At 46.6% G+C, this 25,000-nt stretch overlaps 1 protein-coding gene across 1 annotated transcript in view; it reads left to right on the top strand.

Moving 5' to 3' along the window:
* Nucleotides 1-21,155, top strand: part of lrrc31 (leucine rich repeat containing 31) — a 25,804-nt gene extending 4,649 nt beyond the window's left edge. The window contains 7 exon segments of the mRNA XM_061713471.1: nucleotides 295-520; nucleotides 522-622; nucleotides 1,534-1,713; nucleotides 1,812-1,976; nucleotides 13,485-13,649; nucleotides 16,288-16,443; nucleotides 19,503-21,155. Coding sequence (XP_061569455.1) covers nucleotides 295-520; nucleotides 522-622; nucleotides 1,534-1,713; nucleotides 1,812-1,976; nucleotides 13,485-13,649; nucleotides 16,288-16,443; nucleotides 19,503-19,984 — 1,475 coding nt within the window. The 3' untranslated portion in view covers nucleotides 19,985-21,155.
* Nucleotides 21,156-25,000: the final 3,845 nt, after the last annotated feature.

Below are 25,000 nucleotides of genomic sequence, written 5' to 3'. Positions count from 1 at the left end.
GACTGTTTTTATTTCAGGGGGGGATGATTTGGACCGTTTTTATTTCAGGGGGGGATGATTTTGGCCGTTTTTATTTCAGGGGGGATGATTTTGACCGTTTTTATTTCAGGGGGGAGGATTTTGACCGTTTTTATTTCAGGGGGGATGATTTTGACCGTTTTTATTTCAGGGGGGAGGATTTTGACCGTTTTTATTTCAGGGGGGATGCCGTCCCCCCTCATCCCCCTCAACTCCAGTACCACCAAGGCGTCCCGAGGCCCCGGCGTTGACATGTCTCTCCTCTTCCCTCTCCAGCGGCGCTGCTGCACCTGCTGCCGGGGCTGGAGGAGCTGGACGTGTCCTGGAACCCGCTGGTGGGCGGGAGTCTGGCGGCCGTGACCTCACACCTGCCCCAGGTGGGCGGGGCCCGGGCGCTGAGGCTGGCCGGCTGCCGGCTGGACGGCGAGGACGTGGGGGCGCTGGGCGCCGCCCTGGCCGGCCTCCCCCTGCTGGAGGTGCTGGACCTGTCCTGGAACGGCGGGGGGGGGGGCCCTGCAGGGGCTGCTGGGAACGCTGCCCCCCTCCCTGAGGGAGCTGCACCTGGTGGCCTGTCAGCTGACCCACGCCGACGCCACGGCCCTCGGTACTGGTTCTGGTACTGGTTCTGGTACTGGGGCCGAATTCACCAATATGTTCTTAAGAAATGTCTTAAGATCTAAAATTAAGAAGTTCATAAGAAAGTTCTTAAGTGCAATTCCTCAATATTTTCTTAAGAACCGTCTTAAGAACTGTCATTTCTTATGAATTTTTTATTTTTATTCTTATTTTTCCTTCTTAAGAACTTCTTAATATAATTCATTGCATTGCACGCGCCAACAAACAACATTTATAGGTAGTTTGGTCTTAACCGTCAGTCACTCACTAAACATGGAGAAGGAGAAAAAGAGATGCAGGAACTTTTCAAGGTTCTGGTGGATGAGATTAATGTGTGAAAAAAAATACTATTGGGGAAAATTAATAATTAACTACCACGCTAACTAACATGCTAACAAACAGTTAACAGGCTCTTTGTGTAATTAATTACAAAGTATATCCTCAAACTATGACCTACTAGTCTAAACTTGTCTAAAATATGTTGAGAAAGGTGATATTAGTCTTATTATTATTATTATTATTATTATTATTATTATTATTATTATTATTATTATTATCTTTTCACAGAATACATTTTAAGACAGGTCAAGGTTGTCTTAAAGTTAAGAAAAAAGTCAAGAACAAATTTGAGAACTTTTATTTCAAGAATACCATTCTTGAAATAGTTTTTTCTGAAGAAGTTTTTTCTGAAGAAGAAACTTAAGAAGAAAGCTGAGAAAATACTTAGAACTTTTTTGTAGAATATGACTTCTTCTCTTTTTTCTTCTTAAGACTGAACTTAAGAAAAAAATGACACATAAGAAGATGTTTTTCTTAAGAATGTTTTGTGAATCCGGCCCCAGGTTCTGACCTGTTCCTGCCGTGGTGGCCGTGTCTCACTCCGTGGTTCTGTCCCCCCAGGAGGCGTGGTGGCGGCTCTTCCCCGGCTCAGCGTTCTGGACGTTTCCTGCAACCCCGACCTGGGGGGGGACGTGGGCGGCGGCTTCAGGGAGCTGGCGGCGGCGCTTTCTCACGCCTCCTCGCTCGCCACGCTGCGCCTGCAGGGCTGCGGCCTGACGGGGGAGCACCTGGACGCCCTCGGTAGGTCCAGAGGGAGGGGGAGAGGTCCTCCGGGGGGAGGGGAGGTCCTCCAGGTCCTCCAGGTCCTCCAGCTGAACTCACCCGTCCTTGTCCCCCAGGCGTCCCGCTGCGCTGCCTCCCCCAGCTGAGGGAGCTGGACGTTTCCTGCAACCGTCTGGCCGGAGGACTGGAGCGCCTCAGCCCTCACCTGGCTCACCTCTCACACCTGGAGAGCCTGGACCTGCACCTGTGCTGCCTCACGCGGCCCGACCTGGACGCCCTGGGTGAGTCAGAGGGTCACCTGACCTGCTGTACCTGACCTCCGTCACCTGTGACCAGTCACCTCAAAACACCTCAAATCACCTTATATCACCTCAAATCACTCCCAAATCCCCTCATATCACCCCCAAAACACCTCAAATCACTTAAAATCTTCTCAAATCACCTCATATCACCCCCAAATCACCTCATATCACCCCCAAATCACCTCATATCACCCCCAGGACCCTGAAGCGTGCAGGAAATATTGCAGCAGACCCCTCCCACCCTGGACACAAACTGTTTCAGACTCTTCCCTCGGGCAGGAGGCTGCGGTCCTTCAGGACCAAAACCTCACGCCACAAGAACAGTTTTTTCCCGTCTGCAGCCTTCCTCATCAACAAGGCCCCGGTTCCCCCCCCCCCCGACTACCAAGGACTGTGTGGCAAGGTGCGTGCCACAGGGCCCGACCGAGACACAGAAATCGTGCAGACCCTTTATTTCACGCAAATAACCATGTGCACAAGCATTGTGGTGGCAAAAATTGTTGTTCAAAAAGAATGTCAGGACCCCTCAGCTGTCTTTCGAAGATTTTATGAAAAGAGGACAAACATTCAATTGAACGGAGCCACACAGTCCAACCGGTCACACAAACCGTCAGTCCTGAGTGAGCTGAAGAAGATTAGGGACAGGTTATTTTATAGTTGGGACTGGAAAAGACAAAACATCACCCATCACCCTGGCAACCGTGCCAGGCTCTGTGTCAAAGGAACATGACCTCGTCATAGGAATGAAAACAGGCAACAGACAGTGTTATACCAAAATTTTCCATTACATTCCACCCCTTTTAGCATTTTTATGCTAAACCATAATAAAATAGGAAATTTTGCAATAACCTATCCCGTGACCTTTATGCTCTGTCTCGCACCAGCCAAACGCTAGCACACCCATTCTCCAACGCGGGAGTTACAGAAACCCCGACAGAGGATCTTAGGTCACGGGTACAGAAGAGCCAAAACCTCTCCCTCCAAAGGGGAGAGTCAAAAGACTCAATCTGTCTAGCTACCCTATCAGAGATAAGGAGGGAAAAAACCCCCGTAGGGGAAAAACCCATCATGGAATATAAACTAATCTACTTCAAACAATACCAAAACAAATCACATTCAGCACAATAGTCCATGAAGGGAGAAGGAGAAGAGAAAAAATCAAAGGCACTGTGTGACTATGCAGTTCAAGGATAAAATGAGATAACATGTAAAATAATAATAATAATAATAATAATAATAATAATAATAATAATAATAATAATAATAATAATAATAATAATAATAATCAAAAAAATGACAAAATTCTCCATATGTCCTGGCAAAACCCTCCATGTTTTAACCCACCGTACCACGGGGCTAATGCTTGATTCCCTCACAACCTGTTAACAGGACGTAACAGCTCATAATCAGTTCAAAACAGTATAAATGAAAAAAAAAAACATCATCAACCTGAGGAAGGATTAATGCAGAATATAATTCAAAATAGCTCTTCCTCCTCCATGGAAGGAGGAACCCACTCATCATTGTGGTCCATCTCCTGGGCAAACCGTCCAGGTGCGGTGGGAATGGAAGAAGCTACTAGTTTCTTCACCCATGGCACAATAAAACACAGAAAAACATACAAACCCAAAAGAATAGTCAGTTCAGGGGCAGAGAGGTTGAACAGTGCAGTTTCCCACCCTGAAATGGAAAACCAGGACCTCCTCTGCAAATGCAACAATTCATTCAGGTGTCCGACAACATGTGTCACATCGATCTCGTTGGTCAGCTGCCTCGTCACAGTGGTCATGGTACGGAACCATATGTTGTCCTGTAGCTGCAACGCCGTGTTGGTCGTGTTGTTCGTGTAAACAGCAGCCCTTCTCACCAGCCAAAGAGGGTTAGGTGCCGCCTCAGAATCGTGGTCAGAGGGAGGTGAGATTGTCGTGCACTTGGTCTGTGACGTGTGATCGTGCAGGCTCTCCAACAGCAGCAGAAGCAACCTCACCCCTATGGAGACGACCAGCAGGACGCTGGTCGCCACCCTTAGGCCGCATCCGAACTGCCTAAGGGGATGGTACGGCCGTGGCCTCTCGATCAGGTGCATGGCGTGCGCGTGGATCAGGAACCCGTCGGCAGTGGCTGGCGTGGATCCACGTGGTACGTCTCTCTGCAACCTCGACTGCTGTCTCCGTCACCAGAAGCACTTGGAACGGTCTGTTCCACCTCCGAGCTTTCCAGTGTTTACGTCTGAAGTCTTTGACCACGATGTAGTCTCCACTCCGAGGTCATGGAGTTTCGTCTCTGCCAGTTTGGGGAGGGCCGCCTTAACCTGCTTGTTGATATCAGACAAAACAGACGACAAGGTTGCACAATATCGTAACATTTCGTCTTCACAAAGGCCTGTTTCTTGCTGCTGCCTCTTAAACGGGCCCAATCCCTGTTTAAAGGTCTCTTGAAACGGGATTTCAAAGGGGCTCAGGCCATTTTTGCTTCTCTGGCGCGCCACATTAGCACCACATTAAGCTGGGTGGTAGGCGCAATGTTGTCTTATATCTATGCCCATGTACTCACCGACCTGTTTCAGTGCCGTGCTCACAAACGAAGCGCCATTGTCTGAACTGATTTTCGCCAGAATCCCGCGCCTGGGAATTATCAGGTGCATCAAAGCCTTGGCCACTGCGGCGGAGTCCTGTCTTGTTGTGGGAAAATCTTCAATCCATTTAGAAAAATGCAAATGATAACCAAAACAAACTTTTTGCCTTCATCGGGTGTAGGGTCAATGAAATCCATCTGGAGATGTTGAAACGTCCGTCTGGTGGGGGCGAGTTGTGAACCCCCTCTCGTGAACCAGTGTCATCGTATACACTCGTATTGCGAATTTCACTCACCATCCCCCACCCCTTGACACATGAAACCGTGTGTCAATTAAGCAAAGTGAGGGAAAAAATTCTTGGGGAGACATGGCCGGCCGTCGGGCCCCATTCACACCCTGTTAATTCCCCTGCAGTCTGCATCCTCCCAGGACCATATTTCAGTGTGCAAAGCCCTTTAGTTACAATTCACCAATCTCAACCGAGGTCACAGCCGAGGACGGAAGTAGCAGGGAGACAGATCGTACCTTGAGAGACAAAGGTTGTTTGGACGCAGTTTCTTTTGCAGCTGCGTCAGCTTGAACATTTCATTGAGAGACAAAATCAGATTGTTAGTGTGATCATCACATTTACACACAGCAATTTGTGTAGGCAGGAACATTGTATCCACGTGATGCGCTATGGGTCTACCTGTGGAAAAATAAAAAAAACGTATCGGGGACAAAAGCCCCAAAAGCAAAACCTGCAATGTTAACTCACGTAGCAGGAGCCCTGGAAGCAGAACCAACAACAAAAAGATCAAAGTCAGCATTGTCAATTGCAACATCATTCAAATTCAGGTCTTGGGGAACAAAGACAACATCATTACAACAGCATCATCACTCAAATTCAGGTCTTGGGGAACAAATGGACGTTAGCGTTGCGAGTGGTTCTCCATCATCCGCTGTTGGCAAAAGGGTAAGGGTTAAGAACTTGCTGTAGCACTTGAAGTCATGTAACCCCCCATTCCGTCCACAGTCTGGGCAAAAAGTCGTGAACAGTCAGGCAGTCCAGGTAGTGGAGGCATCTGTCACGTCAGTTTCAGGTCAGTGAAGGCGTCGTCAGCCTCGTCAGTCCAGGTACCAGGGTCTGATGCTTGTAGGCCTTCTCCATGGGCAATTGCTGCCAATGGTGCCCAATTTCCGCATAATGCGAGACCCACTGTCGACAATAACTGGTGGAGCCCAGAATTTACATAATTTGTTTCTTAATGACCAGTTCTGGCGTTTCTCCTTTTGAATGGCCGTAATTCTGCCAGGTGAGAGGGATCTGCCCTCCCCCGAAATGACATGACCCAGAAACGCAACCCTTGTGGCAACAAACTGCAGTTCGGACAGGCCGGCTTGATGCCCCTGTTCAGCCAAAATGGGTCAACAGGTCCAGAGAAGCTTTAACGCACACGTCTCAGGACTCACTCGCAACCAAGATAACAACAACATACTGCAATAAGCACTTCCAAGCTGCCCCTCAGAGCCAACGACAGTAGGCTCATGAACACTATATGGGTCAACGACATGGCATGCATATTTTGGTGTCCGGGTGCATTATTTCCCTTTAAAATAATTCTAATCAATTTATGACATATATCACTTTATTCTATAAAACCTATTTAGTTTGAATACCTTCCAGGTACATTCAGATAATATATGTTACTTTACATTTCGGCATCTCAAACCCCCAAAATGTCAAATAGTACAACCAATGTAAAACTAGGAAAATGTGATTTTATCATAAAACTCTATTCTATTTAAAAATGACATGTATGAACTTGACAGCCAAGGTAGCCAATACAGGTGTCCAAGTAGAAGCCCGTCTAATTTAAAATTAGCTGTAAAAGTCAGGTGGCACAACTGATGTCAGGTGGTGCGACCACATAAAACATTCATTTAAACCAATAAATAATAGGTTAAAGTGAACAAATGGTTGACAACTATGATGTGAATAGATATTGTATTAAACGCATTCATTTGTATATTAGTATAATTATTATTCCGTCTTTAAATGTAAAATTGGACGCTAAAGATACTAAATACCTGGCCACTGGAATGCAATAATCTTAAAATATTGTAGATACAACAGAGGTCTTTTAAAAATACCTTCTGCGGAAGCCTTATTTGTCATTGACCCATATCCAAAAAAAACACAGGGCACTCATTTTACGGGACGAAACCCACCCCTGATGAAACCGTCAATCATCAGTATATGACTTCACGACAGACAAAATAAAGGAAAATGATTGATATGTAACATGCTTTTCACAATCATACACAGCTCAACGGCAAGAATCCCATTTCCATACAACAAAAACCAGGGTCGTTGCCCTATAGATGTAGGTTTAAAAACACTAAAATACCTTTGTTTGAAGCTTTCACATACATGTATGTGTACACTACATTCCAAATGTTTGGAAAATGGCCAAAAATATCTTTATTTTAAGTATTTTAAAAAATGGGCTACTCAAAGGCCTTATACGTCCTTGACCCACAATCCGGTTCAAATACAGTATCACAAAAGTAACCTGCAACCATTCGAACAGTAAATCAACCCAATTCTGACAATTCCACATCATCAATTCCCCACACAGGGAAAAGAATGAGTAAAAAACTATTTTACTTGTATCAATTTAACAAAAAAAAAAATGTCAACAGAAAGGAAAACGAGACAACATCTCTCTCCCATCCACGCAGCCTCACGTGAACGCTCCCTGCGTGAACGCGCAGTCAGACAACACACACCCACGCGTTTACACACGCACACACAGAGCGCAGGCGCATCAGCAGGTAATGCTGAATTTCACATACATTTCACAACCTCAACATCTCTGTTTATGTTTTTCAGGCCCATGTCAACATAGTAAAGTATCAACATAGTATCTTCACGAAGCCACGCCATCAACATCCAAGTTTATCTGGCAATTTAAATCCCTAGCTAAAAAAGGGGGGGTCCCAGACCCCCGAAGGTCCCTGACCTTCAACTCAACCCCTCAGCGGGACTCAAACCCACTTTAATGCATTTACAGGAATCCCAATTCAATAAACAGTTCCAGTCATGAACACTAGACAAAAACATTGGACAGGAGAACCATTAGCCAAAACAGGCAAACAAAAATTCCCATTCCACTAGATCCATCGAGAGGAGTGTCTCTTACATCAGTTACCCCTCCTCCTTGCTGGTCACCGGGTCTCCCAGACTCCTCCTGGTCACCACGGCTGCTCGACCCCAGGTCGAGCCGACCCCACACGAGTGAACGTATAACATATTACCATCAAAACAAACGTGTAACAGTTTACCATCAAAACAACAGTGTAACATTTTACCATCAAAACAAACGTGTAACATTTTACCATCAAAACAACAGCAAACTAAATTTTACCATCAAAACAACAGTAAACAAAATTGACTGTTAGGATGGACTGGAATGCCGAGCAAAAAATAAATAAAACTAAAACGTTCTACCGGAACCTGACAGAAAATAGTGTGTGAATTCAGGTCGAATCCATTTCACTTCTAGTCCATTTATATCACCTCATCTTATTTGTACCTCATTTTTAATTAACCGGGAATGAGGCGTACCAGTCTGGCATGTGATGCAAGAGTTTTCCTGCTGCAGAATAAACAAAAAGTCCCCTGCAACAATGTTCTAACAGCCGAAAGTATTATAATGAAGCCTTTAACTCACTAACAGTTCGGCATGAGTAAAATTACCGATACTTATTTAATTTTACAATTGTTTTCACGTAACTTGAAGTTCTTTATTCATTAATAACCACGTCTGAGAAGATACTAATCACGGGCAAGCAGCTACAACAGCATTGGGGTGCGTACCCACACGTCATGAATAACCTCACCTGACACAATACTCAATTCCAACGTCTATTAATAAATTACGTTGTAATCTTAAATCATAATCTAATCTTAAACAGACAAGTGCTGATTTCCCTTCCCTTCGGACATTAAACATAAAATCCAGACCTATTAAATGAAAAACAAGGTTCTTGTGTGTATGTGTATTTAGTATTCAGGTGCTCACGTGTTCTGCAGACTTCACAGTCGGCCTCCGCGTGTCCACCGGACACCTCACCGGCTCTCCTCGCCACCCCTAGACAGTCCGGCCCCCCTTTACGCGCGGGCCCTCACTGTGTTCTGCCCCCCCGTTGCCTCTTTCAGCCTTTTGCAGCAATAGTCTCACAATTTTCCTGGCGAAACGCAGGCTTTCTGCCAGTCAAAAATGTCCTTGAGACAGCCAGTCTTCCCAGCACTTTTCCTCATCTCTCCGATGGGTGAAACGGGTGAAGATGGGGGAGGGGTGCTCCCACGGGTGGAGTTGGGGGCAGTGGGGGGCAAACGGACGCAGCTGGTTGAAGTCCAGGCGCTGGTGAGCTCTGCCTGAGGTCCTGGCGCTAGTTGGGGGGGCGGGTGGGGCGGGGGGCGCAGAGTCCAGACCGGGTCCAGCTTCACACACTGGGGCACAGTCTGTCAGAGTGATAACTGGTCTAACCTGCAAAGCCTCCAGCTGCTTAACGCTCAGGCTTTCTATTTCTTGTGTTTTCTTTATTTTGGGAATTTAAGTTGTCTGACCCACAGTTCCGACAAAGGTTGTGAGTTCTATTCTTTTCCATAATTAACTATCATATATCTCACATTTAGTGCTGACAAATTTGGTCCTTCGGAGAAATTACTCCCAGAAGGCTTGTTGAAAAACTGGCCTCCACAACTGATTATTTGATCCTCTCAGACGTGTTGCGAGTCTAAATTTTCAGAAGGAGAAAAAAAAACAAAAAACAACACAATGGCTAACCAAGGTCTTCCGCTTATCAGGGTCTGTGACGTCACAACAGCCGGAGCACTCGCGCAGCTCTTTCACAGACATAGTTGGATCAAAAATATATTAGAAAAAGTCACGGTTCAGATTTGACTGGAGTCCTGCATCTTTTAAACCCTACAGAAGCAGTACTTCGGATTACCCGTTTGCTTCCAAATGCTGCATCTTTTAAATTCTACCAGGTATACTTCGGATTACCCACTTTACTCGAACCGGATTCTAGACGCAGAAGCGGGGGAAAAACCCACGACTTAATCAACAGAAAAACATTCCAACTCCAATTATTTCTCAAAATGATTTGTCATCCACCCGTACAGTCAAGATTGTTAGTCAGACATTAACAGACAGCTCAGAGCAAAAACACAAAACTCCTTCACCTCACCTCAGGACTTGAACCTGAGGGAAAACTCCACCCCAGGCCTCGAACTTGGGGGAGCCTCACCTCACCTCAGGACTTGAACCTGAGGGAACTCCACCCCAGGACTTGAACCTGGGGGAGCCTCACCTCACCTCAGGACTTGAACCTGGGGGAGCCTCACCTCACCTCAGGACTTGAACCTGGGGGAGCCTCACCTCACCTCAGGACTTGAACCTGGGGGAGCCTCACCTCACCCCAGGACTTGAACCTGGGGGAGCCTCACCTCACCTCAGGACTTGAACCTGGGGGAGCCTCACCTCACCTCAGGACTTGAACCTGAGGGAACTTCACCCCAGGCCTCGAACCTGGGGGAGCTACACCTCACCTCAGGACTTGAACCTGAGGGAACTCCACCCCAGGACTTGAACCTGGGGGAGCCTCACCTCACCTCAGGACTTGAACCTGAGGGAACTTCACCCCAGGACTTGAACCTGGGGGAGCCTCACCTCACCTCAGGACTTGAACCTGAGGGAACTTCACCCCAGGACTTGAACCTGAGGGAAACCTCACTCTCAAACCACGTCTAACACGTCACTAACTCCTAGGTCAGTACTAAACAGCAGAGGTACTCAGACCCCGGCTGGACCAGCCCTCTCCGGCTCCAAGCACTCCTGGCAACATCAGCTGATTAGGCAGAGAGGAGACGCTAGCGCGCAGCTTATTTCGGCCGTTTTCTTTCCAAAACTCACCCAAAAGAACAGCGAGGCGTTTCTGAAGCCACCGGGTTCGTTCGACCCCAGTCGGTGCGGGGACCTTCCCAACCCCCTCCGGACGAGAGGCCCTCTCCTCGACCTTCACTTGATGGGGGAGTACGAGGTTGTTGCATGCTTAAAACACCTTCGATTCCGGAGGAGAGAAGGAAAAAATCCGGCACAGATGGAGTCCCTTCGTGGTCGCCAAATTGTGGTGGCAAAAATTGTTGTTCAAAAAGAATGTCAGGACCCCTCAGCTGTCTTTCGAAGATTTTATGAAAAGAGGACAAACATTCAATTGAACGGAGCCACACAGTCCAACCGGTCACACAAACCGTCAGTCCTGAGTGAGCTGAAGAAGATTAGGGACAGGTTATTTTATAGTTGGGACTGGAAAAGACAAAACATCACCCATCACCCTGGCAACCGTGCCAGGCTCTGTGTCAAAGGAACATGACCTCGTCATAGGAATGAAAACAGGCAACAGACAGTGTTATACCAAAATTTTCCATTACAGCATCACCGCATGACAGTAGCAGCTCCTCCGACCCCCCGCTGCTGTCCAGCTCCGCCTTATAAGGCAGGCAGGTGGAGAGAATCAGCCACTCAGGCGGATGGGACACAGGTGCGTGTCCCATCCGCCTCTCCAACCTGCCACAGACTGCCCCCCCATCCCACTCTACGTTACATTAACGTAAAAATTCCAATCCTGTAACTTTTGCACAGACTCATATCCGGCACTTTACAAACCTCATTGTACATTTCTGTCTATACTTTTTACCTATCCTAAGTTCCTAAGTCACTTTTGTACAGACTCACCCGGCACTTTAAAACCTCATTTTGTACATTTCCGGTCTACATTTTATTTTACTGTCTATACTTTTTATTGTTTATACATTTCATTCTATTTTATCTCTTATATATTTGTTTTTATATTTGTATTGTGTTGCACCAATCACCATAACAAATTCCTCGTGTGAAAACTTGGCAATAAACCCTTTTCTGATTCTGATTCTGATTCTGATTCATATCACCTCATATCATCTAAAATCACTTTGGAACCATCTCAAATCACCTCATATCACCTCAAATCACCCCCAAAACACCTCTGCTGCTGTCACCTGACCTCCATCACCTGACCTCCGTCCCTGACCTCCGTCCCCTGACCTCCGTCCCCTGACCTCCGTCCCCTGACCTCCATCACCTGACCTCCGTCCCCTCCGTCCCCTGACCTCCGTCCCCTGACCTCCGTCCCCTGACCTCCGTCCCCTGACCTCCATCACCTGACCTCCGTCCCCTCCGTCCCCTGACCTCCGTCCCCTGACCTCCGTCCCCTGACCTCCGTCCCCTGACCTCCGTCCCCTGACCTCCATCACCTGACCTCCGTCCCCTCCGTCCCCTGACCTCCGTCCCCTGACCTCCGTCCCCTGACCTCCGTCCCTGACCTCCGTCCCCTGACCTCCATCACCTGACCTCCGTCCCTGACCTCCGTCCCCTGACCTCCATCACCTGACCTCCGTCCCCTCCGTCCCCTGACCTCCGTCCCTGACCTCCGTCCCCTCCGTCCCCTGACCTCCGTCCCCTGACCTCCGTCCCCTGACCTCCGTCCCTGACCTCCGTCCCTGACCTCCGTCCCCTCCGTCCCCTGACCTCCGTCCCCTGACCTCCGTCCCCTGACCTCCGTCACCTCCGTCACCTCCGTCACCTCCGTCACCTCCGTCCCTGACCTCCGTCCCCTGACCTCCATCACCTGACCTCCGTCCCTGACCTCCGTCCCCTGACCTCCGTCCCCTGACCTCCGTCCCCTGACCTCCGTCACCTCCGTCACCTCCGTCACCTCCGTCACCTCCGTCCCCTGACCTCCGTCCCTGACCTCCGTCCCCTGACCTCCGTCCCTGACCTCCGTCCCCTGACCTCCGTCCCTGACCTCCGTCCCCTGACCTCCGTCCCTGACCTCCGTCCCCTGACCTCCGTCCCTGACCTCCGTCCCTGACCTCCGTCCCTGACCTCCGTCCCCTGACCTCCGTCCCCTGACCTCCGTCCCCTGACCTCCGTCACCTCCGTCACCTCCGTCACCTCCGTCACCTCCGTCCCCTGACCTCCGTCCCTGACCTCCGTCCCCTGACCTCCGTCCCCTGACCTCCGTCCCCTGACCTCCGTCACCTGACCTCCGTCACCTCCGTCACCTGACCTCCGTCACCTCCGTCTCCTGACCTCCGTCCCCTGACCTCCGTCCCCTGACCTCCGTCCCCTGACCTCCGTCACCTCCGTCACCTCCGTCACCTCCGTCACCTCCGTCTCCTGACCTCCGTCCCCTGACCTCCGTCTCCTGACCTCCGTCTCCTGACCTCCATCCCCTGACCTCCGTCTCCTGACCTCCGTCCCCTGACCTCCGTCTCCTGACCTCCGTCCCCTGACCTCCGTCTCCTGACCTCCGTCCCCTGACCTCCGTCTCCTGACCTCCGTCCCCTGACCTCCGTCCCCTGACCTCCGTCCCCTGACCTCCGTCTCCTGACCTCCGTCTCCTGACCTCCGTCCCCTGACCTCCGTCTCCTGACCTCCGTCCCCTGACCTCCGTCCCCTGACCTCCGTCCCCTGACCTCCGTCCCCTGACCTCCGTCTCCTGACCTCCGTCTCCTGACCTCCGTCCCCTGACCTCCGTCCCCTGACCTCCGTCCCCTGACCTCCGTCCCCTGACCTCCGTCCCCTGACCTCCGTCTCCTGACCTCCGTCCCCTGACCTCCGTCCCCTGACCTCCGTCCCCTGACCTCCGTCTCCTGACCTCCGTCCCCTGACCTCCGTCTCCTGACCTCCGTCCCCTGACCTCCGTCTCCTGACCTCCGTCCCCTGACCTCCGTCCCCTGACCTCCGTCCCCTGACCTCCGTCCCCTGACCTCCGTCCCCTGACCTCCGTCCCCTGACCTCCGTCCCCTCCGTCTCCAGTGCAGGTGCTGCCGTCCCTGGCGGCGCTGACGGAGCTGGACGTGTCGTCCAATCAGGCGGTGGGGGCCGTGGTCCACGCGCTGGTCTCCGCCCTCCCGCTGACGCAGATGAGGAAGCTGCCGCTGAACCGCTGCAGCCTGGACCGGGACTCCTACACCGCCCTGGGTACACACACACACACACACACAACTATATACACACACACTTGCACTAACACACACCTATATACACAGACACACACACACCTGGACCGGGACTCCTACACCGCCCTGGGTACACACACCTGCACTAACACACAACTATATACGCACACACACATGCACTAACACAGTGATTCTTAACCATAGGGCCGCGGCCCACACTTGGGCCGCGAGCGCCATCTAGTGGGCCGTGAAAGAAAATCAGTTTTGTACGTGTGGGCCGCGAGGGCCGCGGGACTGCATAGCAACTCTCGACCAAATGAGGAGAAGAAGACCCTCAGCTAGCTGTACGTGTAATAGTAAGAGAAATGTTGTGTATTTATAGAGAAAATCCTTCATTTTGCACAGAGTAGGTTTAGATCCGCCAGGATCAGGGATCGATTACTTGGGTCTGCGCCCAGAGCGAGCGAGCGCGGCGTGTTCATTCATCCCGACGCGTCCCTGCGGCCGGGGAGGTCGGTGCCGCTCGGGCTCACCAATGAGCACCTTCACATGTGCATGAGATTCTGACACCATCCAGACCAAATTTAAAGTTCTGACAGGATAAATTAGAGCTCAGTTCTCTCACTGAACGACAGAAAGTGGGGACATAAGATTAAGGGGAAGAAATAAAAACTGCAAAACTGTTAAATTGTTAAGATGTGTTTATATTAATTTATTATAAAAATGTGTTGAGACAATTAACAAAGAAAAGGGGAAATTCAAACTGCTGGTAAAGAAATAAAATAAGATAGCATTTGGAAAATAAAATAAAATCTATTTTATTTTTAAGAGAAAAAAATATGTGTTATTGAAGTTACACATGTTAATGGGCAAATATGTACTTTTTTAATATAACAGTCAGGTGCAGATGTTGATACAACTATGAGGCTACTTGAATGTATATATATATATATATATATATATATATATATATATATATATATATATATATATATATATATACATATGTATTTATTATGATGTTCTGGACCTTCGCTTGAGTAAATTTTCTCTAAATGGACCTCTTAAAGTTTTAGTTGAATACCCCTGCTATACAGTGTTAATATTTAACGGGCGCCGGGCCACTCTGTACTGAAAAAATTGGGCCCCAAGGTCAGAAAGGTTAAGAACCCCTGCACTAACACACACCTGCACTAACACACACCTATATACACACAAACACAAATGTTGGAACACATCAGGTGTTGACGGCTACAACGCGGTTAAAATGTTAATGAATTACCTTCAACGAGGTTAACGAGAAGAACAATGAAACATCTCCGGCTCAAAGTCTCTGGAAATAAAAAGTAAATCTAAGAATCTCTCCTTTTGTAGATTCTCATCTTTTCACTTTTAGCGAGACTTTTAGTTTTCATGTGACGATATTTGATCGTTATTATTGTGATTTAAGTTATCTTATGATCAAAAAAACACGAGCAGCTGAGACGCTCGTCTCTACAGCCCCCTGGAGGTGATCTGGTGGAACTGCAGGTTCAATATAATCAGTTCAGACTCATGTTCACCTCAGAGCAGGGTTGCCACCTTTCAGAAATAGAAATAAGGGACGCCCTGATTTCAGCAGCGCAGGAGCCAAAAAAAAAAGCCCCAAAACTTCTAAACTGCATAAAAATGTGTTTATTTTGTATGAAAAAACAAAATGCTTTGATTTAAAGTTTAAAGTGCTTTAATAGCATTGAACTTTCATGACTGTACAGACAGACAACCATACTAGCAACTGAAATATTCTCCTATGCTACTTATGTACACATTAGCCCAGATGTAGAATAAAGCTACAGGTGAAGAATATGGTGTAAAAGTTAATTTATTTCAATAATTCAACTAGAATATGGTGTAAAAGTTAATTTATTTCAATAATTCAACTAGAATATGGTGTAAAAGTTAATTTATTTCAATAATTCAACTTAAAAGGTGCAACTAATATATTATAGTCTTATTACATGCAAAGCAAGATATGTTAAACCTTTATTTATTATAATTTTGATGATGGAACTGTTTATTGATTTCATAAAATATTCTCTAATTTATTTTTTATTTGGGGTTTTCATAAACTTTGAGCCATAATCACCAAAATCATAACAAATAAAGGCTTGAAATATCTCACTTTGAATGTAGTGGGAAATAATACATTTGTTTCACCTTTAGTTAAATTTACTACGAATGACGTTTTGCAATATATTCAACTTTTCCGACCTTCACATGTATATTATGACATCAATAAATAAGAGCATAATATGTGTCTGTATTGGTTCAATATGGAACGCAACGATTTTGCTGGCCTTAATGTTTTCTGTATTTTATTTTGTTCATTATTGTTAAATGTAGTGTTGATGTGTGTGTGACAGACGTGTGTATATAAAGGCTTAATGAAAATACGGGACAAATTTAGTAAAAATGTTTTCTCAAATAAAGGACAATTCCGTATTTTACGGGACGGCTGGCAAGCCTACCTCAGAGACAGACTTATTTACTGTGTGTGTGTGTGTGTGTGTGTGTGTGTGTGTGTGTGTGTGTGTGTGTGTGTGTGTGTGTGTGTGTGTGTGTGTGTGTGTGTGTGTGTGTGTGTGTGTGTGTGTGTATATATTTATGTGTGTGTGTGTCAGCCCTGGCAGGGCCCCACCTGCCCCGTCTGGACGTGTCCTGGAGTAAGGTGGTGGGGGGTCGTCTGCCGCTGCTGCTGGACGCCCTGCAGCCCTCGGGGGTGGTGGAGCTCCGGCTCAGCAGCTGCCAGCTCGCCAGCACCGACCTGCTTCACCTGGGTAACCACAAAACACCTCAGAACACCTCACATCACCTTCAAAACACCTCAAAATCACCTCCAAAACACCTCAGAACACCTCACACCACCTCAAAATCACCTAATACCAGCTCAAATCACCTCAAAATCACCTCATATCACCTGAAAACACCTAATATCAGCTAAAATCACCTCAAAAAACCTCAAAACACCTCAAATCACCTGAAACCACCTCGCATCACCTGGGTAACCACAAAACACCTCAGAACACCTCAAATCAACTCAAATCAACTCAAATCAACTCAATCTCCTCCAAACCACCCCAGTAACGATAAAACACCTCAAATAACCTGAAATCAGGTCAGATCACATAAAATCAGCTCAAATATCCTCAAATCACCTCATATCACTTCACATCACCTGAAATCACCTAAAAACACCTCAATAACGACAAGCCATCTCACATCACATCTCAAATCACCTAAAATCAGCACAAATCACCTCAAATCTCCTCCAAACCACCTCAGAACACCTCACATCACCTGGGTAACGACAAGCCACCTCAAATCACACCAAATCACCTCAAAACACCTCAAAACACCTCAAATCGCCTAAAAAAACCTCCCATCACATCAAATCACATCAAATCAACTCAAACTCCCTCAAATCTCTTCAAATTTCCTCCAAACCACCTCAAAATCACTTTAAATCTCCTCAAACTCACCTAAAATCTCCTCCAAACCACCTCAGTAACGACAAATCACCTCAAATCGCCTCAAAACAACTTGAAATCACCTCAAAACACATTAAAACACCTCAATTCACCTCAAATCTCCTCCAAACCACCTCAGTAACGACAACCGGCACTTTATAACCTCATATTGTACATTTCTGTTAATTTCTGTTTATACATTTTATTTTATTCTATCTCTTATTTTATCTCTATATATTTGTTTGTTTTTATATTTTTATTTTTATTGTATTGCACCAATCACCACAACAAATTCCTTGTGTGTGTTAAAAGGAACCCTGCATATTAAGACTTGTAGTCCCTAATTAGCCACAATTGTTCTCTTATACTAAAATATGTTGTTAGAAACACATAAAATAATCTAATTGCTTTAAAAATCTACAATGTTTATCACATATTTTCACCTGCGGGAGGCGCCATGTTTTACCTGCGCAATGTATTCTGGGGGCGATGACGTACGACGGTGGCTCTGGGAAGATAAGCCGCGTTAGTTTAACTGGGACAGGTATCTAAAACATAGATGAGCAGCATCTCCCGGCCGTGGAGGCTGACGAGGGAGCCCATAAGACGTCTCGGTTCAGGCAAACTGGATCAAAGTTCTCGTGTGCTGTGATGCACGGGAGATCTGCAAAAATGATCAATGTTGTGCGCATCTTACCAGTGCATCAGGCTCCTGCGTAGACGGCGTAGGCTACGCCGTAGCCTGCGTAGGCTACGCCGTAGCCTGCGTAGCCGGGGCTCTACAGCCCGCAGCGCTCCGCCACCCGCTCTCCGCTCTCCGCTCTCGCTGCCGCCACCGGGATGGAGACGCCGGTGGGCAATATGCACGTTTGAGTGGGCATAGCCCCCCCCTCTTCCCCCTAAAACCGGCCTCGGTGCTGGGTGATGACAGACCCGACGCTGAGGGGACTGGCCCGGGACTTTGACGAAACGGGAGGCGCAGACTTCGCTTCAAATAGGCAAGAACATCTTTATTTAATTTAATGACACCAGATCTGGCTGGGGTTTTTATTGTAGCATCGGCTATCTGCTAGTTGAAACGTGTGGTCTGTTAGTCTGTCTGAGTTTTATGGTGTTTTTGTAGTTCATGCTGTATGGTGCTGTACTTTTTTTTTTTTTTTTTTTTTTAAACTTTTTTGTAGGTGCGCCGTCACCTTAATGTTTGGCTGTGTTTTGATCTGTGTTTCTGGTGCGCCGTCACCTGTTTAGCTGTGTTTTCATCTGTTTCTGGGTGTCAGAACAGTGGACGGGGGTTAGCAGGTGCCACCGTGTGACGTACTACCCAGAATGTACAATGTACAATGAACAATGGCGACCTACATGTTAAATTATATTTTCAAATTTTATAAAAACGAAGACATCAAAAAGGTTTTTTATATCACATTGTTATAATTGATACCAACATTTATCTTTTAAGACCTACATGTCTTAATATGCAGGGTTCCTTTTAACAAACTTGGCAATAAACCCCCTTTCTGATTCTGATTCTGAAAACACCTCAAATGAACTAAAATCCCTCCAAATCACCTCAAATCACCTCAAATCACCTGAAATCACCTCAAAACACCTCAAATTACCTGAAATCACCTCAAAACAACTCAAATCACCTCAAAACACCTCAAATCCCCTCAAAATCACTTCAAATCACCTCACACCACCTCAAATCACCTAAAATCAGCTCAAATCTCCTCCAAACCACCTCAGTAACGACAAGCCACCTCAAATCACACCAAATCACCTCAAATCAGCTCAAAACACCTCAAATCTCCTCCAAACTACCTCAAAATCACCTTAAATCTCCTCAAAATCACCTCAAATCTCCTCCAAACCCTCCTCAGTAACGACAACCGGCACTTTATAACCTCATATTGTACATTTCTGTTTATTTCTGTTTATACATTTTATTTTATTCTATCTCTTATTTTATCTCTATATATTTGTTTGTTTTTATATTTTTATTTTTATTGTATTTCACCAATCACCACAACAAATTCCTTGTGTGTGTTAACAAACTTGGCTTTCTGATTCTGATTCTGAAAACACCTCAAATGAACTAAAATCCCCTCAAATCACCTCAATTCACCTCAATTCACCTCAGAACCACCTCAAATCTCCTCAAATCACTTCAAATCACCTCCAAATCACCTCAAATCACCCCAAGACCTCGGCGAGGGCGACTCCTGCCGCTGGTTTCACTCTGACTCTGAAGTTCTTGTTAGAAATGACTAACTGTACATTCCGAGGCTCAGGGGAGCGTGTTACCATGGAAACGGCAGCAGTATAAGCGTGTGAACCTGATCACCAGATCAATAACCCGGTCTCCCCCCCAGCGGGCGTGTGCCGGCGGGGCGGCCTGTCCTCCCTGCGGGTGCTGGACTTGTCCTACAACGGCTCGGTGGGAGACGACGGCTGGGCCGGCCTCTTCTCCGCCGGAGGCCTGGGCTCGCTGGAGGACCTGGACCTGAGTCTCAGGCCCGCCGGGCCCGCGTCCTGCTCCGCCTGGCTGCCGGCGCTGATCCGGGCCCTGCCCCGCATGGGGGCGCTGGCCCGGCTGGCCCTGCAGCGCTGGAGCCTGGATCCCCGGGAGAGACGGCAGCTGGGATCCTGGCTGAGGAGCAGGAGCATCCGGCTGGAGCTGGAGCTGGAGCTGGAGCTGGAGCTGGACCAGGACCTGGACCTGGACCAGGACCAGGACCTGGACCTGGACCTGGACCTGGACCAGGACCAGGACCCGGACCCGGACCTGGGGGACCCGGGTCCTCCAGGTCTGGACACGGCCCGTCCGGAGGAGGCTCAGCCTGAGGAAGATTAATGATCAAAACTGATTCAGCGAAGCAGCAAAGTTTCTCACAAACGTCACTAGAAGGTTGAAATGTCATTTTTTAAAGGAGACCTATTATGAAAAACAGGTTTTCTCTTGCTTTAACATGTATAAAGTGGTCTCCCCTCAGCCGGCCAACTCAGAGAAGGAGGAAAGCAACCAGATTCTGCAGTGTCTGTACAGCCGCCCGGATGAGCCGTCCAGTGTGATGTGGATCTACGAGCCGTGTCCGTCGAGCAGTGTGGACACACCGTGTCCACACTGCATGCGACGTGAGCAAGCGTCAGCGTCAGCGTCAAAAACAGTTCCATTGCTTTATTTTGTTATTGCACTGTCTATACTGGTTGCGAGCGACGCGGCACGACGATTTGAGTTGGACTTTTGTCGCACGCCCTGGTTCTATTTTCTTCCCGTCGGTCGCGTTGAAAGCCGGTTGAAAGTTGAAAAAAAAAGTTGAAAGCGCTGTAGGAAACAGTCATTTCTATACAAGAACTTCAATAAAGTGGCAGCTGCTGGAGGGAGATCGCCAAGGAGCTGGAAGGTTCTGATAAGATAATAAGATATAATAAGAATCTTATCTTAATCTTATTAGGGCTTAATTTGTGTCTGATCTGGTACATATTTGATCATTTCTCGTGTCCTCTGCTTTTCCCCCACATCCCAGTAATGATCTGACATGCTGATATGTTTGCTGCGTTAACACCACACGCCGCTCACTCCAGCTGTTTGATTGCGTCACCGTTCGTTTTTTTCCCCACTTATTCCACCGAATAATAAGCTTGTTTTCTGTTCAGAAAGTACAAACGTAGTAAGATTACAAGTAATCACCCATCTTTTACTTGTCCCTTTACTCTTTTAGGAGTTATTTTAGGAGTTTCTTTCAGGAGCGCACGGGCGGGTGAATAAAGGCGGATTTATGGTTCCGCGTAAAATCGACGGCGTAGGGTACGCGGCGACGCGCACCGTTCGGTGAGTGCGCCGCGTACCCTACGCCGTAAGTTCTGCGTTGGTGTAACGCGGAACCATAAATCAGCCTTTTAAAAGGCGAGTCTCAGCTGTCAATCAAAAGAACGTGGGGCCGATAACGCGTTCAGTGTGGACAGAGAGCGTCCGATGTCACGCAGTGCAACGCGACAGTCGGACGCTCTCATGCAGTTAGGACAGGCTGTAACTGCATACGAGCGTCCGACTATCGTATCGCACTGCGTGACATCGGACGCTCTCTGTCCATCTCCCTCCAGCAGCTGCCACTTTATTGAGGTTTTTGTAGTGAAATGAGGAGGAATCATAGAGATAACTTCTCATTTCAACTAACTGGATCAGCCGTTCCTCATCCATGACTGTTTCCTACAGCGCTTTCAACCGACTTTCAACGCGAGCAGCAGGAAGAAAATAGAAGCAGGGCGTCCCACAAATGTTCAGCTCAAAACGGCGCTCGTGGCCAGTTAGGACAGTCCAATAGAAAATAAAGCAATGGAATTGATTTTGTCGCTGACGCTCACTTTCTCGCATGCAGTTAGGACACGGTTTAATAGCGTACACAGCCGGAGGCTCTTCTGGCTTTGTTTCCTCCCCTGCTACGCTTCATTCAGGCAGCCAATCAGCACAGAGCCTCATTATCATAGCCCCGCCCACTCAGAATCCTGCATAGATAATGAGGTTAGAGACTGGGATAATAAAGACATGGCTCAGAGGCTGAATTTCTAATTTTTTTAGAAAAAACAATCAAAAGCTTGTTTTTAAGACATTCAAGGCCTGTTTGAAATAGATATTACATCCCATAATAGGTCCCCTTTAAATGAAGCCGAGTTTCCTCTTCAGGTCCTGGATCACATCAGGTCCTGGATCTGGACTCAGGTCCGGTTCTGCTGACGGATACTGAGTAGTTAGTAGTTTAAATCGTTCAGGAAAAGAAAAGTTAAGTCAAATTAACTTTTATTGGAGGTTTTTTAATATTAGAATGCAAAACATGATTAAATGAAGACATTCTGAGCTTCTGTTCAAACACATTTATGGATCATTTTCACAAACCTGAATGTTTTTAGTAAATACGCACTTTTAAATCCCTGCAACGCTTTAATATGGTGAACTAATTTAAGGTGTTAATAAACTGATGTTCAGAGACTTTGTGTTTGAGTTTCTGTTGTCGTGGCCGGTCCAGATGTTCAAGATGATCCAGATGTTTGAGGACAGATGTTATGGTCCTCTTCCTCTTCATCCAACGTGTGAGGACTTAAAACCTTTTCACTTTCATTATTCTACTCAGTGACCTGTCGTGCTCTTTGGATCAGGGCTTGATCATCCTGGAAAAGCTCATCTGGAGAGAAATGTTGAATTATTGCAAATAGAACTGGTTTCCTTTATAATTTGCCTCAAAAGGAGACATTTTATAACTTTTTCTTCAACAGCTGGCAGTGTCTTGAGCTCCTATGGGATCATGTCTGTGAGGAACTTTGGTCCAAATACCACATAGATGCACCAAAAAAGTCTCTTTCTCACGCTGTCTTTTCAGCTCTGTCCCGACTCCACGTCTTCAAGGGGGTGTAGACATCGTCCTGGTCTCATTCCTCCCTTCACGTCTGTGCCAGAGCTCAGTGCTACTTTAAAGATAAAGCAAATGCAGCATGATGTGGAGCTCTTGCCAGCGGAGGAACAAGCTGGCTTCAGACCAGGTCGCAGTACCGTTGAACAAATTTGCAATGTTAGAATACTCATGGAAAAGTATCTCCAGCACCAACAAGAGCTTCACCATGTCTTCATAGATTTTAAAAAGGCATTTGACAGAGTCTGGCATGAGGCCCTCTGGTCAACCATGAGGAAGTATAATATCAACAGCAACGTAATCAAGGTCATAGAGAACTTGTACAACAAGGCAACATGTGCAGTCTTTTTTAACAACAATATCGGAGACTGGTTCAGAACAACAGTCGGGGTGCGACAAGGATGTCTACTCTCCCCAACCCTCTTCAATATCTTCCTCGAAAGAATTATGAACGATGCTCTGGAGGACCACTTTGGAACAGTTAGCATTGGTGGCAGGCCTATCACCAATCTGCGGTTTGCCGACGACATCGATGGACTAGCTGGAAATGAATGTGAACTGGCTAGCTTGGTGGAACAACTGGACAAGGCCTCGACCAACTTTGGCATGGAGATTAGCGCTGAGAAAACCAAGATTATGACCAACAGCAAAGAGTCATCGAAGAAAGAAATAAAGGTCAACGTTCAAATACTTGAAAGTGTCACAAAATTAAAATATCTAGGCTCAATAATCTCCGACGAAGGATCAAAGCCTGAAATACTGTCCAGAATAGCCCAGACTACAGCCGCTCTGACCAAACTTAAATCCATCTGGAACAATAAGAACATTGCTATTAGCTCTAAGATCGGACTGCTACGTTCCTTGGTCATGTCAATTTTTCTCTATGCCTGTGAGTCATGGACACTAAATGCTGATACTGAAAGAAGAATCAGAGCCATGGAAATGAGGTGCTATAGAAGACTACTTGGTATCTCATCTAAAGATCATATCACAAATGAGGAAGTGAGAGGAGGAATCGAAAATGCCATTGGACCACATGTTGACCTTCTGACCGTCGTCCGACAACGGAAACTGAGATGATATGGGCACACTACTCGCTCATCTGGCCTTGCCAAGACCATCATGCAGGGTACCGTAAATGGGGGCAGAAGGAGAGGGAGGCAGAAGAAACGCTGGGAAGATAACATCAAGGAATGGACGGGACATGAGCTGAGCGACACCTTACGGAAAGCTGAAGATCGAGAGGAATGGGAAGCTGTGGTTCGGAGATCCTCTGCTGCGCCCCAACGGATTCTAATCTAAGGGACAGGACAGGACAGGAGGAGTTGGGTGCTGTGATGTCACAGGACCCTGTGAATCTGAATGATATACCAAGGTACTTCAAACAGAGAGATCAGGTTATATTATGTTGGTTGTGATTTTAAATATCCAACTTAAGTTGCTGTCAAGTACAGAGAAGTTTTTTTTTATTTTTAATTTTCAACTATGTCCCCTGGAAGCAAGCAATCCCTAATCCATGCCATCAACATGGTGGGGAATCACGAGTTCAGCTTCCTCACCCACAAATCTGTGTTTAGATCCTGCAGGAATTATTTTCAGATTCAGGTTTTGTATGTGTGTGTATGTGTATGCGTGTGTGTTAGATTGACGTTAATTCAAGTTTATTTTTCAGATAAGTGGAGAAAATTTAAAGAGGAAGGAGAAAATCTAAGTAAAGCTCCTCAGACCACAGTTTGTGAAGACGGAATCCGGGAAATACTGACTTTCCTAAATCCCAAGCAAAGCGAGGGCCTGAGTTCTCCCTAATAGTCACTCTGTGTATCAATTTCCCCCAAAACTCTATGGCTAACGTTCATAATGTACATACTAAGACTGTTGCTGCTGTCACTTTTAAAATGACCTTCTTTTATTTTCTTTACATGAGACGATTCCTCATTTACGGAGGAGTATTAGGGCCATGCAAGAGAAAAAACATTTGGGAGTGGAAGATTTTTTTTAATGTGCACTTCGAGAAAAAAGTCGAAATGTCGAGATTAATGTTGAAATACAATTTCTGAGAAAAAAGTCGAAATTTCGCCTTTTTTCTCAACATTTCAACTTTTTTTCTTGAAATTATACTTATAACAATATTCTCGACTTTTCACCTTTTTTCTTGACATTTCGACTTTTTTCTCGATATTTCGACTTTTTTCCCGAAGTGCATAATGAAAACAAAATATACCTCCTCTAAAATATTATTTTTATTTTTCTCCCGCCTGGCCCTAATACTCTTCCGTACTTATTTAAAAATTGTATATGTTTTATTTATATTCTATAAAAAAAAGATTATGGTGGAAAACACTGAAGGATTATTTACAACGATTAACCGTCTGACGCATCTGAGATGTTGAAAGTCTTAACGTGAACTTGGTCAAATGAATGAAATAAGAGTTTATGTGATCTGCAAATTGTTATTTTATTATTTT

The sequence above is a fragment of the Cololabis saira genome, chromosome 22 (assembly GCF_033807715.1).
Source record: "Cololabis saira isolate AMF1-May2022 chromosome 22, fColSai1.1, whole genome shotgun sequence".
Taxonomy (NCBI): domain Eukaryota; kingdom Metazoa; phylum Chordata; class Actinopteri; order Beloniformes; family Belonidae; genus Cololabis; species Cololabis saira.
The sequence above is the reverse complement of the archived record's forward strand: the minus strand, read 5'-3'. Positions and strand labels throughout refer to the sequence as shown.